At 45.5% G+C, this 15,010-nt stretch overlaps 1 protein-coding gene across 2 annotated transcripts in view; it reads left to right on the top strand.

Annotated features, from left to right (window-relative positions):
- MAP3K15 (mitogen-activated protein kinase kinase kinase 15) overlaps positions 1-15,010 on the top strand; it is a 471,487-nt gene that overhangs the window by 331,977 nt on the left and 124,500 nt on the right. For both annotated transcript variants that reach the window (XM_063955733.1, XM_063955732.1), the window contains exons 11-14: positions 556-663; positions 1,696-1,745; positions 4,287-4,382; positions 14,565-14,652. In XM_063955733.1, coding sequence (XP_063811803.1) covers positions 556-663; positions 1,696-1,745; positions 4,287-4,382; positions 14,565-14,652 — 342 coding nt within the window. The remainder of the gene's footprint in view (positions 1-555; positions 664-1,695; positions 1,746-4,286; positions 4,383-14,564; positions 14,653-15,010) is intronic.

Here is a 15,010-nt window from a genome sequence, read left to right as displayed (position 1 = left end):
GTAGCACTAATACAATGTGTCGTAACGTCTGGCATAATAGTCTTGCCTCCAGTAATCATCTTTCTTATCAGCATGTGGCGTGATATAATGGAAACTGTGAGATCAGTATCATTATGGAAACAAATAATTCACAGACAAGGCAGCAGGACATCAGAAGACAGGAGAAGGACTATAAACTTTATGATCTAATGTGCACATTTCTTATTGCAGGAATAGAAGCAGCTTTGTAGTTTGAAGTCAGATTTGAGAATTGTCCTATATTTACAGTAGCTCTCTACATAACTGCATATACAGTACAGAGTGTTGTACAACACAGTTCCTGCTGGTTTAGTAACAGTGGCAGGTATTTGTCACATGAGATACTGTGGCTAAACTCAGCCGTAGAACCATAAATTTGCGTCCTCTAAATTTTGGCAGACTAATCTAGATCACCCAGAGCACACCAGTAGAGGTTACTAGATGCCAGGATGGGCACAATGATCAGGTCAGGTTACATTTTGACCAATTATTAATGTTTGGAAAACAAACATGTGTAAAAAGGAATTATGTTTCTAGGTTCTTGTATTGGAGCCAACAAAGGTTTATCAGCCCTCGTATGTGTCAATAAACAAAGAGGCTGATGAGAGGACAGTTTCGCTATGGCATGTATCTCCTGTGGAAATGGTAAGAACCCCAACAGCAAAACTTAGACTTTCATATATTAAATGAAGGCAGAACTATCTACAGTATCTGGAGCCAGCCTAAGGACAGCATAAGGCTTATCCCTGACAATCGCATAATATTAATTTAACTGTTCATGTACAAAATAGACTGGATTAAAGAAACTAGGTTTTTACATTTAGAAATCTTTTATGCCCAGCCCCAATTGTTTAGAAATTAGGCCATTTGTTAGGACTTCTCTGTATGGTATATCGATAGAGGAGGAGTGTTACTAAGAGGGCCAGAGGCATCTATTAACATGGGGCCTAATTTAAGTCTCGTTGCTATATGGGTAAAGTCGCAATATACCGATGTTCGTAAAAAGGACCCTTAATACGCAGTTAATGCTGCAGACATCAGGTGATTGACAGTCTGCATCTGTTTGGGCGGGGATGGACACAGTTTCACAAAATGGAGGCATGTCACCTCCATTTCGTTTGAGTGCCGAGGCCAGGGTTTCAGTGATGGAGCTGCGGCAGCCGGTCTGCATAACCTCAGGGTTACTCAGCTGACTGATGGTGTCACAGAGTGATCCGATACTGCATCCTCAGACGCAGCACAGGATCACACATGCATGCAGGAGGCATCTACTTATTACTACTTATTACTGTGGTTGTTTGTACAGAAAGACATACAGTATGGCGGTATAGTTTCCTAAACATTTATTGGAAACAATAGATAAAATACAACCTGCTTAGAAACATGGCATATTTAATCTTGAAGCTGTTCTAGTCATCCTTATACGGTGAGGATAGCTATGTTGCGGAGTTGAGCTAATATTGATGGGGACACAGCATGTTAGTAATTCTAGGAATAAGAGGCCACTGAGGCTCGTTATAACCAGTATTCATAAGGCACAGCGTCTAGTGAGTCAATAACCCTCATTCACAGTGATTTCACTATTGCCTAGTGAGTCTCCACTGTCTGTAGAAGGCTGGCACACTTTAAATACCTGTTTTATGGTAAATGTTTTTCTTACACAGTTTTTCTTTTCAGAAAGGAATTCATGAGTGGAATTTCACTGCTTCTTCTATAAGAGGCATAAGGTATGAGAAATAAATATTATTATATGGCATGAATTTTATAGTTCAGTTTCTGAGCTGGTGTCGTGATGGTTTCAATCAAAACGGGCATTGTCAACACGTAATGACAGGAAATTCTGCAAGTAGCAGTGGTTTTTTTCTGTCCAAACAATTCCTGGAAGAGTCTTTGTAAAATGACACTTTTATGGACCAGAGAATGTGTCTGCTCCTGCGTGTTTACTTCTGTACTTAATTACGAATAAGAGCTGTTTCATGATTTATTTTTGGTGCCTTGGCAACACACAGTTTATCCGGTGATATTACAGTTTGTACAAAAAAATCTCTAGCTTAACCATCAAATGTTTCAAATATGTAATTTAATTAAAAACTGGCAAGTATAACAGGTCGGTGGAGAGGACGGACATTTTGGAAGCATTTTTATTAAAGGTTTGTTTATCAGCAGTAACTAGGAAAGTCGGAACCTGGTAGAATGTTGAGGGGGATGGGGGATGTCAATACGGTGTGATTGGACTGTGGAACTACTAGCGCATCATGTGTGTCTAACATCCACCCTATAATACACTTCTGTTTCTCCAAAGAGTCCACACAGTGGGGTAGATGTATCTGTGCTTTCGCGCTGCATATGCTCCATAGCCAAGTGCACGCATTTGCAGGTGATTCAGTGTAGTATATGACTGAGTCGCATCTCCACTTGTAGCTTGAGGGGTTGCGGAAGTTCAGCAAGGGTATGTTAACGCATCTGCGGGCTATGCAGAGTTCAGCATACTCAAGAGACACTGTAATTTCTCCTCCCCAGAGTTAGGACTGGTGTAAGTGCGCCAATAACAATGATGGCTATGAAACTAAGGGGGGGATTGACTTAGCCCTGAAAATTTTTCCTGTATTTTTTTGCCCAACTTTTTTGGGGGGCAATTCAATTGTAGCCCATTTTTTTCTCCTGACGAATGTCCTGTTTTCGTGTGAAAACACATAGGATTCGGGATAAGTTCCTAGATCTTTGTATTTTATCGCCCAAAAATGGGTCCTTTTCCCGCTGAAAAAAAGCGTCCGATAATTGGATAGCCCGAATGAAGAATTTTCATCATTGTAGTGACCCGAGTGTGATTGACAGGAAGTGGGTGTTTCTGGGCAGAAACTGGCCATTTTCTGGGAGTGTGCGGAAAAACGCAGGGGTGTCAGGATAAAACGCGGGAGTGTCTGGAGAAACGGGGGAGTGGCTGGCCGAATGCAGGGCGTGTTTGTGATGTCAAAACAGGAACGAAACGACCTGAGCTGATCGCAATCTGTGAGTAGGTCTGGAGCTACTCAGAAACTGCTAAGAATTTTCTATTTGCAATTCTGCTAATCTTTCGTTTGCTATTCTGCTAAGCTAAGTTACACTCCCAGAGGACGGCGGCCTAGCGTGTGCAATGCTGCTAAAATCTGCTAGCGAGCAAAAAACTCGGAATGACCCCCTATATTCCCTACCACATGTACACAGACACATTCACGCTAGGGTAATTTTATTCGGATCCAATTAGACTACCAGTATATTTTTGATTGTGGGAGGAAATCAGAGTACCCGGAGGAAACCCACGCAAGTACGGGGAGAATATACAAACTCCACACAGTTAAAGCCATGGTGGGAATCGAACCCATGACCTCAGTGCTGTGAGGCAGTAATGCTAACCATTACACCATCCGTACTGCCCTGTCTCTTGGAACTATTAAATTGTTGCTCCAATCAGGCGCTCAATAGCCACACCTGAAACATTTCAGCTCACAGCCCCCGGAGATGGCAAGCAGAAAATGTGCGAAAAGTCGGCTGTTTGGGCGCCCAAACATCACTTTTCCCCATCGTGCCCATTAGTTTAGTCAGGTTTTGCCGCTTAATGTGGCTACATCTTGTCTCATTGGGTGCGATAAGAGCGATAATTAAAGAGCACACAAAACAATTGAATTGCAACAATGGGCACCCTTTAATCATTGCAGCTTTAAAAACAATTGAATCGACCCTATTGTGCAGAGTTTTCTCATAACTTTATGTAATCACGGAAACATTCTACACAAGCAGCTTACACTGCAATCTCTCCTACTGTGTTAAACAGTTTTTATTTAAGATATACAGTATTCCTACTCTATTCTATAGTTTACAGATATAACAGAGAATGTGGTGGTAATCAGAGGTTTTATTCAGTTATAGTTATAGGAAGAGACTACGCAGTACATGATTGGTAGACTGACAACGTATGAAGGCCAGTATACTAAAAGGCACCAGAGGAAAAGTAATGATGGAAGAAGGGAACAAGCTTAGTGGTAGCATTTATAGCTTCATAATATGCTGTCTGGAGTCTCTGGCAGTCATACTGATTTTTTGGGGAAGGGCTAAACTATCTGTGGCTGGTAATGTGCTGTGGAACTACAAGCTCCAGCATACCCCCCAGGTTGTACACCTCTGTTTTGGATATATTGTAAATAAATCATTCTCTTTATTTGAAAGCTTCTGTTGTTTCTATATGTATGTAAAAGATACTAAACTAAAAATATGTTTCTTTCGTTCTGCAGCATATCAAAGTTTGATGAGCGATGTTGCTTTCTGTATGTTCACGACAATTCAGATGACTTTCAGATTTACTTTTCCACAGAGGATCAGTGCAATAGGTGAATTTATGCAATTAGCTCCTCCTAACATTGTCGCAATATGATATAAAACTAATAAGTGCTCTGTTTAGATACAGGCATATTTAGAAGTTACAGTTTACAGTATAATGTACCGTGTATATATATAATATATATAACAGTCAGAAAAAAGCTTGATCAGGCTTTAGAAATTGTCCACATCATTTTAGCAGGACATTCCATGCAACGGAGTTATAGAAGTCAACGTTTCATTTTAATATTTAATATTTCGTCAGCACTAATATTAAAATGGAACGTTGACTTCTATAACTCCATTGCATGGAATGTCCTGCTAAAATGTGTTTGCTTTCTTTATGCATCTGTCAGTTTCTGCAAAAGCTGTTTTGCGGCCTGATAAGTTGACGGCACAGATGTGTCTTCATACACCATTACTGCAGTTGCTCCAAACAAGCCCTCTTGGCACATCAGATTCTGTGAGACTCTGCTAGCGTCTGGCGTAAATTCTTGCTGAAAAAACATCTTAGTTGCAGCGCGATGCAGCTAGGAAGCACCAGGAGACTGTGCTGATTAATTTGATATGGGACCCTTGTATATCTATGTGCAACACATCTGTATACCTGCTTTTGCACTGGGAATGCTCTGATACTGACTGTGTGCAAGCACAGCAATACACAGACATGCATGTTTCAATACCATCTACATGTACGACAGTAACAGAGCACTGTCATCTAGACAGCGTTCAGGGAAGGGATGTTGACACAACTGTGGGTTATGCAGAAGGGTTCGGTACAATATCCTGACAGTCAAAACCCAACGCATTTTGGTGAATATTGTAATAACCCAAACACACGCCCCCCCCACAGCCTAAGCCTAACTCACCCACCCATCCCGCAAGCCTGACCCTAACCCCCCTCCCACAGCCTATTCGTTCCACTAGGGACCAGCCCTAGTCCTAATACTACCGCCAGGGTTCGTCGGGATTTTGAACATCGGTATACCACTGACGGGATTGTGACCACTGGGATGGTGACTCGATCCTGACTACGTCCCATGCAGAGTTATAAGTCGGAACAAGTGATGATGAAGACAAATATAAAACCCTGTATAGGGAAGGGTGCACGGCAAGATGCCAGAATCTCTGCATACAGAGGAATACATTCATTATTTTATGTGCCTGCAATGTGGGAGCACTTCTGTAGTGAAATTATTATAGAAATGCTTCAATTTATATTTCTATATATTGACTTGTGGTCATTAAGCAGTTTCTGCATTTAATTCCAACTATGGTGGTCATTTCGAGTTGATCGCAGCCAGCAACTTTTAGCTGCTGCTGCGATCAATAGTCCACGCCTATGGGGGAGTGTATTGTAGCTTAGCAAGGCTGCGATCACTTGTGCAGCCCTGCTAAGCTAAAAAAAAAATCAAGCAGAAGTAGAGCAGCCCTGGACATACTTACCCTGTGCGATGGATCCAGCGATGATGGGCCCGGCTTTGACGTCACTCCTCCGCCCTCCGTTGTCCTGGACATGCCTGCGTTTTACTCACCACTCCCCGAAAACGCTCTCCAACGGTCCGGATCCACCCATCCACGCCTCCTTCCTGTCAATCTTCTTAGCAGTCGCCACTGCGACCACTTCCGTCGGTAGCCGTGGCGTAACCCGGCCATCCCTGTCACTGGGCAACGTCACGCATGCACACAGCGCCCGCCACGCATGCGCATTCCGCACTGCAGCGAAAAACCGCTGCGTGCGAACGGGTCGGAATGACCCCCTATATTCCCATGGATATCATTGTTTTTGTGTCACCTAGAGGTTTTGCAGTAGTGACATATTTGTCACAACTGAGGGCCTGAGCTGACGGGAGGCAGCCTCAGTTGTAGGGGCTGAGATGTACCGGAACCTGGGAGGTTGTATCAGACCCCTGGACATGTAAGTAACATGAATAATAACTGCCCGAAGGCGTGACCACGACAACTTGGATAAAAGTCAATGATGTTTATTATGACAACTCCGCAACACAGCAGCAGTAAAAGAAAACGTAAAAAGTCAGCAAAGAATAAATACAGTTCCTGGGTACTACAGGATGGCAGGAGCCACAGGGCACTGGTAGTGTGAGATAGTTCTTATGATCTTCTAGATGGAAAGTCCTTACCAGGCCCGACTGTAGCAATGGAGATAACCCAGGATTGTGCCAGCTGGTGTTCCAGGAAAAGCTGGGTTGCTGAAGATAAAACAGCTGCTGTGGATACTGGCTGGAACCAGACTGTTGTTAGCACGGAGTGGATACTGGCTGGAACCAGTTAAATGATAAATGAACTTGGGAGCGATGAAATATGAACTGAAATGTAGAACTTGAGAGCGGAGAAATAACAATACCGGTGGAGAGTGGCAAAGTGCAGAAAGGACACCGGCCCCCCAAGGGAAGCTGTACTCTGCTGGAAGCTGAGCTGGAAGCAGGCAACGTTGCAGCTGGAAACAGATGAATCCACAATGGACTGGAGAGTCAGGCTACACCGCAGGTGGAATGCTGGTGCGGGTCCCCACGGCGGAAGTCCCGAGACAGGAGCTGGAACCCGGAAGACAATCACAGGAGAGAGACAAACAGGAACTAGGTTTGACAACCAAAGCACTGACGCCTTCCTTGCTCAGGCACAGTGTACTTATACCTGCAGCAAGGAAGGGATTGGCTAGGCAATTATGCAGATTAAAAATACTGACAACAGATTGGAGGAAATGATCAGCTGACAGAATCCAAGATGGCTGCGCCCATGCAGACACTTGGAGGGAAGTTTGGTTTGTAATCCATGTGGTAATGAAAACAGTAATGGCGGCGCCGGCCACTGGAGACAGGAGACGCCAGGCTGACAAGTGCACATCCAACCACGCGGACACAGCGGAGGCCGCGGCTGACGTAATCGCCACTCTGACACTCTGCATGCAGAAGCTCAGGGACGGCGGCGGAGGCCGCGGGAGACGCCATGCCAGATGTAATAAGGCGTTACTGTGACAGCGTCTCAGAGAGACAGGAGAGGATGCAGGAATGTGAACATTAGGATAACAGATGGGATCCGGTCCTGGAGCGCTGAGCCAGCCTTAGGAGGCATCTGATGGGTAAGAAATGGCGTCCAGATACCCGGATCGTGACAGCACCCCCCCCTTTAGGAGTGGCCCCAGGACACTTCTTTGGCTTTTGAGGAAACTTGGAATGGAATCTCCGGACCAAGGCAGGAGCATGGACATCAGAAGCATTGGTCCATGAACGTTCCTCAGGACCATAACCTTTCCAGTCAATAAGATATTGTAGTTGACCGTAACGGTGACGTGAGTCCAGGATCTTGGCCACTTCATACTCAACGCCTCGTTGAGTTTGGACTTTCGGAGTTGGAGGAAGTGAGGAATGAAACCGATTCAAGATCAGCGATTTCAACAGGGAAACATGGAATGTCCTGGGTATTTTTAAGAAGGGAGGCAACTGGAGTCTGTAAGCAACAGGATTGATGACTTGTTCAATCTTGAAAGGACCGATATAGCGAGGTGCAAACTTCATACTGGGAACTCTTAACCTCAAATTCTTCGTGGATAACCATACCCGATCACCCACCTTGAGAGCAGGAACTGCTCGACGCTTCTTATCCGCAAACTTCTTGTACCTGAACGATGCCTTGAGCAGAGCTGATCGTACGCTCTTCCAGATATTGGCAAACTGATGCAAGGTGATATCCACTGCGGGAACAGAAGTTGCTGGAAGCGGTTGGAACTCAGGGACTTTAGGGTGGAATCCAAAGTTAGTGAAGAATGGTGTTGAAGCAGATGAAGAATGATACTGGTTGTTATGACAGAACTCGGCCCAGGGAAGTAATTGAACCCAGTCATCTTGAGAGGAGGACACATAGATGCGGAGGAAGGCCTCCAAGTCCTGATTCACCCTCTCGGTTTGACCATTGGTCTGAGGATGGTAAGCCGTGGAAAACTTTAGCTTGACTTGGAGGACTTGACATAAACTTCGCCAGAATTTGGCTGTGAATTGAACTCCTCGATCTGAGATAATTTCTTCAGGAAGACCGTGGAGTCGGAAGATCTCTTGTATGAATACTTGAGCCAACTTGGAAGCTGACGGAAGACCGGTGAGAGGAATGAAGTGTGCCATCTTGGTGAACCGGTCAACTACCACCCAGATGGTATTGAACTTGTTGCACATGGGTAAGTCTGTAATGAAATCCATCGACAAGTGGGTCCATGGTCGACGGGGAACGGATAGTGGAACCAGTTGCCCCGCAGGCGACTGGCGGGATACTTTATGTTGGGCACACTTTGGGCAAGATGCAATAAACTCCAAGACGTCCTTTTTCAGAGTTGGCCACCAATAGGACCTAGAGATAAACTCCAGGGTTTTTTGGATACCTGTATGTCCGGCAAAACGGGAAGCATGGGCCCAATGCATGAGCTTCTTCCTTAGCATCGGCTTTACAAAACTTTTCCCTGATGGGGGCGTAGAGTCCATCCCTACCGTGGAGAATGCCAACGGATTTATAATAGGATGCTTGTCTGAAGACTCTGACTCATTTTCTTGCTCCCATGAGCGGGAAAGGGCATCGGCCTTGCGATTCTGAGAGCCCGGACAGAACTGGAGTTTAAAGTCGAACCTGGAAAAGAAAAGTGCCCATCTGGCCTGACGAGGATTGAGACATTGTGCGCCCTTCAGGTATAAAAGGTTCTTGTGGTCTGTAAGTATGGTGATTGAATGAGAAGCTCCCTCCAACAGATACCTCCACTCTTCTAGAGCGAGCTTGATGGCTAGCAACTCCTGGTCGCCAATGGCATAGTTGCGCTCAGCTGGGGAGAACTTCCGGGAGAAGAAACTGCAAGGGTGTAAATGGCCATCTTTAGCCCTCTGAGATAACACCGCTCCTACTCCAACGGAGGAGGCATCCACCTCTAAGATGAAAGGAGAGTCGATGTCAGGCTGTTTCAGAACAGGCGCAGAGATGAACCTTTGTTTTAAAAGATGAAATGCTTGCATGGCTTCTTCAGACCACTTGGACGGGTTAGCACCCTTCTTAGTGAAAGCAGTAATAGGCGCCACAATGGTGGAAAAGTCTCGTATAAACTTTCGGTAATAGTTGGCGAACCCTAAGAACCTCTGGACCCCTTTGAGGGTTAAGGGTACCGGCCAATTTTGGATTGCTTGTAGTTTCTCAGGATCCATCTCTAGTCCGGAACCGGACACAATGTACCCTAGAAACGGAATGGACTTGACTTCAAAGACGCATTTTTCTAATTTGCAATAGAGATGATTGACACGGAGACGGGACAGAACCTCTTTAACCCAAAAACGATGTTCCTCTAAATCGTTGGCAAAAATGAGGATATCGTCTAGATCAGGGGTGGCCAACCAGTCAGAGACAAAGAGCCATGAAATCTTGTTAGGTACATCAAAGAGCCGACTTCGAGCTGAAGGCACACTTGCAAAAATGGGGTGTGACCTTATGCCTGCTATGCCACACCCCTGATATAAAATACATTGAAAAAGCCAGATCCAACATAAAATACAATGAAAGAGCCACTTCTACATCAAATAATTGAAAAAGCCAGATCCGCATAAAATATATTGAAAAGCCATATTCACATAATACACTTCAGTTCCCCCATGTGTCACTCCAGCCAGCACCCGCCTGTGTCACTCCAGCCAGCTCCCCGGTATGTATTTGGCTCCCTCAGTACTCAGTCTACGTAGTGCTGGTGCATGTCTGGCTGGAGTGCAGCGGTTTTTACTGATCTCTTGTGGTCACGTGACTTTGAGTGTTGGGAGCCACATTTGAATGAAGAAAGAGCCGCATGTGGCTCAAGAGCCACGCGTTGGCCACCACTGGTCTAGATAGACCACGACATGACGGTATAGAATGTCTCTGAAGATCTCATTGACAAAATGCTGGAAGACAGCTGGAGCATTGCTCAATCCTAAGGGCATGACGAGGTACTCATAATGTCCGTCACGGGTGTTAAAGGCGGTCTTCCACTCGTCACCCTCACGGATCCGGATGAGATTGTATGCACCTCGCAAGTCCAGCTTTGTAAAGATAGTAGCTCCGCTAACTCTGTCAAAGAGCTCAGTAATCAGGGGTAAAGGATAACGGTTCTTGATGGTAATGTCGTTCAAACCTCTGTAGTCGATGCACGGCCGCAGACCACCATCTTTCTTTTTTACAAAAAAGAAGCCTGCGCCGGCTGGAGAAGAAGAAGGTCGAATGAACCCCTTTGCTAGGTTCTCTTTAATATATTCCTCCATAGAATGCGTCTCAGGCAGAGACAACGGATAAGTTCGGCCTCGAGGTGGAACCTTCCCTGGAACGAGATCAATCGGACAGTCCCATTCTCTATGAGGAGGAAGGATATCAGCAGAAGCTTTACTGAACACATCCGTGAAATCTTGATATGGAGGAGGTGGAACATCAGACGACCTGGGGGAGGAAGAACAGACAGGCAATACTTTAAACAAACATGTCTCAGCACAGGAGGAACCCCATGCCAGGATTTGCGTAGTCGTCCAATCAATTGTAGGATTGTGAAGACGGAGCCATGGAAGGCCCAGGACCACAGGATGTGTGGCTCTTGGAATCACTAAAAAAGAAATAAGTTCGGAATGAAGAACTCCCACTCTCAGACGAACTGGTAGAGTCCTTAAAGAAATAACTGCATCAAAAATTTTGCTGCCATCCACGGCAGTTAAAGAAATGGACGAAGGAAGTCTCTCGGTGGGTAGGGACCACCGTTTAACATAGGCTTCGGTAATAAAGTTCCCAGCTGCTCCGGAATCAAGGAGGGCAATGACGTTCCGATAACGTTGAGCAACTTGAAGCGAGACTGGGAGATTACAATCTTGAGGAGATGGAGAGGAGATCATTACTCCTAGCCGGCCCTCTCCTTGGCGAGCTAGGATTTGGAGTTTCCCGGACGTTTGGGACAGGCATTAATGGTGTGAGACGGAGCTGCACAATAGAGACAGAGAGACTCGGAGAGACGTCTTCGGCGCTCAGCAGGAGTTAAACGGGAACGGCCAAGTTGCATGGGCTCATCTTTAGATGGTGACAGTTGACGAGGAGGAGGAGCAGAAGATTTTGGAGCAGATGATCTTCCACGCTCAGTTGCTCTCTCTCTGAAACGTAAATCAACTTTCGTGCAGAGTGAGATTAGCTCATCTAACTTAGAAGGTAAGTCTCTGGTAGCTAACTCATCTTTAATACGCTCAGATAAGCCATGCCAGAATGCAGCATACAGGGCCTCGTCGTTCCATGCCAGTTCGGATGCCAGGATCTGGAACTGTATCAGATATTGTCCTACAGTACGTGACCCCTGGCGTAAACGGAGAATCTCGGATGAAGCTGAGGTTACCCGGCCTGGCTCGTCGAAGATGCGCCTGAATGTTGACACGAAGGCAGTGTAGGAAGATAGCAGGGTGTCGGACCTCTCCCATAACGGTGATGCCCAATCAAGGGCTGAGCCACTGAGAAGAGAAATAATGTAGGCAATTTTTGTACGGTCACTGGGAAAATTGCCAGGTTGTAGCTCAAACTGAATCTCACACTGGTTGAGAAATCCCCTGCAGAATCTTGGAGATCCGTCAAATTTTGCTGGCGTTGGAAGATGAAGACGTGGAGCAGAAATGGGTAAGGTGGGTGGGGTTATAGCTGGAGTCACTGTGGTTGACGCACCAGACGCGCCTGATCCATGGAGAGTTGTCTGAATCCCATCCAGCCGAGTAGAGAGATCCTGGAGACAGCGGATGATGTGGCCCTGTGCAGCCTCCTGATGTTCTAGTCGGGCTGCCAGTTCTTGCATCGGCCTGGCCGCTTGATCCTGGTCTCCGGCTGGATTCATTAGGTCAGTGCTTACTGTCACAACTGAGGGCCTGAGCTGACGGGAGGCAGCCTCAGTTGTAGGGGCTGAGATGTACCGGAACCTGGGAGGTTGTATCAGACCCCTGGACATGTAAGTAACATGAATAATAACTGCCCGAAGGCGTGACCACGACAACTTGGATAAAAGTCAATGATGTTTATTATGACAACTCCGCAACACAGCAGCAGTAAAAGAAAACGTAAAAAGTCAGCAAAGAATAAATACAGTTCCTGGGTACTACAGGATGGCAGGAGCCACAGGGCACTGGTAGTGTGAGATAGTTCTTATGATCTTCTAGATGGAAAGTCCTTACCAGGCCCGACTGTAGCAATGGAGATAACCCAGGATTGTGCCAGCTGGTGTTCCAGGAAAAGCTGGGTTGCTGAAGATAAAACAGCTGCTGTGGATACTGGCTGGAACCAGACTGTTGTTAGCACGGAGTGGATACTGGCTGGAACCAGTTAAATGATAAATGAACTTGGGAGCGATGAAATATGAACTGAAATGTAGAACTTGAGAGCGGAGAAATAACAATACCGGTGGAGAGTGGCAAAGTGCAGAAAGGACACCGGCCCCCCAAGGGAAGCTGTACTCTGCTGGAAGCTGAGCTGGAAGCAGGCAACGTTGCAGCTGGAAACAGATGAATCCACAATAGACTGGAGAGTCAGGCTACACCGCAGGTGGAATGCTGGTGCGGGTCCCCACGGCGGAAGTCCCGAGACAGGAGCTGGAACCCGGAAGACAATCACAGGAGAGAGACAAACAGGAACTAGGTTTGACAACCAAAGCACTGACGCCTTCCTTGCTCAGGCACAGTGTACTTATACCTGCAGCAAGGAAGGGATTGGCTAGGCAATTATGCAGATTAACAATACTGACAACAGATTGGAGGAAATGATCAGCTGACAGAATCCAAGATGGCTGCGCCCATGCAGACACTTGGAGGGAAGTTTGGTTTGTAATCCATGTGGTAATGAAAACAGTAATGGCGGCGCCGGCCACTGGAGACAGGAGACGCCAGGCTGACAAGTGCACATCCAACCACGCGGACACAGCGGAGGCCGCGGCTGACGTAATCGCCACTCTGACACTCTGCATGCAGAAGCTCAGGGGCGGCGGCGGAGGCCGCGGGAGACGCCATGCCAGATGTAATAAGGCGTTACTGTGACAGCGTCTCAGAGAGACAGGAGAGGATGCAGGAATGTGAACATTAGGATAACAGATGGGATCCGGTCCTGGAGCGCTGAGCCAGCCTTAGGAGGCATCTGATGGGTAAGAAATGGCGTCCAGATACCCGGATCGTGACAATATTAATGTCATGTTGTTGTTATTATATACAGTACATGCATACATATATACTATACATACATACATCTGAACAGTACAGCATACATGGCTGTTTCTGCAGTGACAAAGCTGCACACTATCAGGAGTGCGCACTAGGTGACAGTGGCAGAAGCTTAACATCACAGACGTCAATTCTGTGACATTACAAACACTACTGTTATTTCCCATGGAACTTTTCATAGAGAAGTATGTACTCTTACTGTAGCCTTCTGTATCCATGCTGTTCTAGCTAATAGTCCGGTACGACCAGTAGTCTTATTTACCGTCTTGTATGATATGGAGGCTTACTCATTCATTTTCTATTTGCCTCGTGTTGTTTTTAGTTATGCAACAGTCAGACATTTGCACTACAAAACAAGTAAAAAAGACAGGATGCATTTAGCATCCCAGCGGTCAGGATGGCGGTGGTCATGTGACCGATGCCGGAATCCCGACAACATCTCGGGAGACCGGCGATGGAACACTGGCAGCCGACATCCTGAAGGTAAAGCGGCCTTCACTGAAAATAAGTAATGATAACGCCTGCAATCATTCTACGGCAATTAATCGCACACAATTGCTTGTCTAAAATTAAGTTTAGTTACTTTTATATTACCTACCTTGGTTCTGAATGGCTTACAGTGAGAACACATCACAGGTGCAACTAAAAGCCCTTGTAAAGATAAAAAAAAACATACTTTGGAGCATGGTATGTAATATCAATGGGCTATTGGGATGTGTATTTCCTGTGATGTAATATTCTTATACACACGCAACCATCACTTAGCCATTTATTCCAGAATTCCATATTCTAACTGGTTACTTAACTGAGAAACAACAAACACATATCCTCTCGTAAAATGCTTATGGGCTTCATATTTAGGCATGCTATGTCACAGTAAATGGCTTTTAACAACATACTTATTGATCTATCATTTTTCTCTCTGGCTGTGGATTTAACACGTATATTTGCCATTGTTAGGTTTTGTACTCTTGTTAAAGAGATCATCACGGATGTTGTAGGAAGCACCGTAGAGCTGGAGGGCGAGGCAGATGGAGATACATTAGAGGTAAGTATACATTTATATAAGGACATTTTAATATACAATATGCGCCTTTTAAGAGCATCTGTATAAATGTAATTATCCTCTAAATATTTTGAGAAGGGAGAATTATACACATGCGTTACATGTACTTCTTTACTTGTGCACAACACAATTTCATACTGTACAAAAGATTTTTTGTTTTTTTTATTAAATATATTAACTTACTCATCCTAAGTAACAACAAAATAAAATATAGTTTTCTTCTAAACTTAATCCACTCCTTACAACTATCATATCCATAATTTAATTGGTTGGTACTTGGTACAGTCAGGGGCGTCGGAATGGGGGGCAGCTTGCCCCCCAAAATATGACAGAGGCGCAG

This window comes from Pseudophryne corroboree, chromosome 2 (assembly GCF_028390025.1).
Source record: "Pseudophryne corroboree isolate aPseCor3 chromosome 2, aPseCor3.hap2, whole genome shotgun sequence".
In the NCBI taxonomy this organism is placed as follows: Eukaryota; Metazoa; Chordata; class Amphibia; order Anura; family Myobatrachidae; genus Pseudophryne; species Pseudophryne corroboree.
The sequence above is the reverse complement of the archived record's forward strand: the minus strand, read 5'-3'. Positions and strand labels throughout refer to the sequence as shown.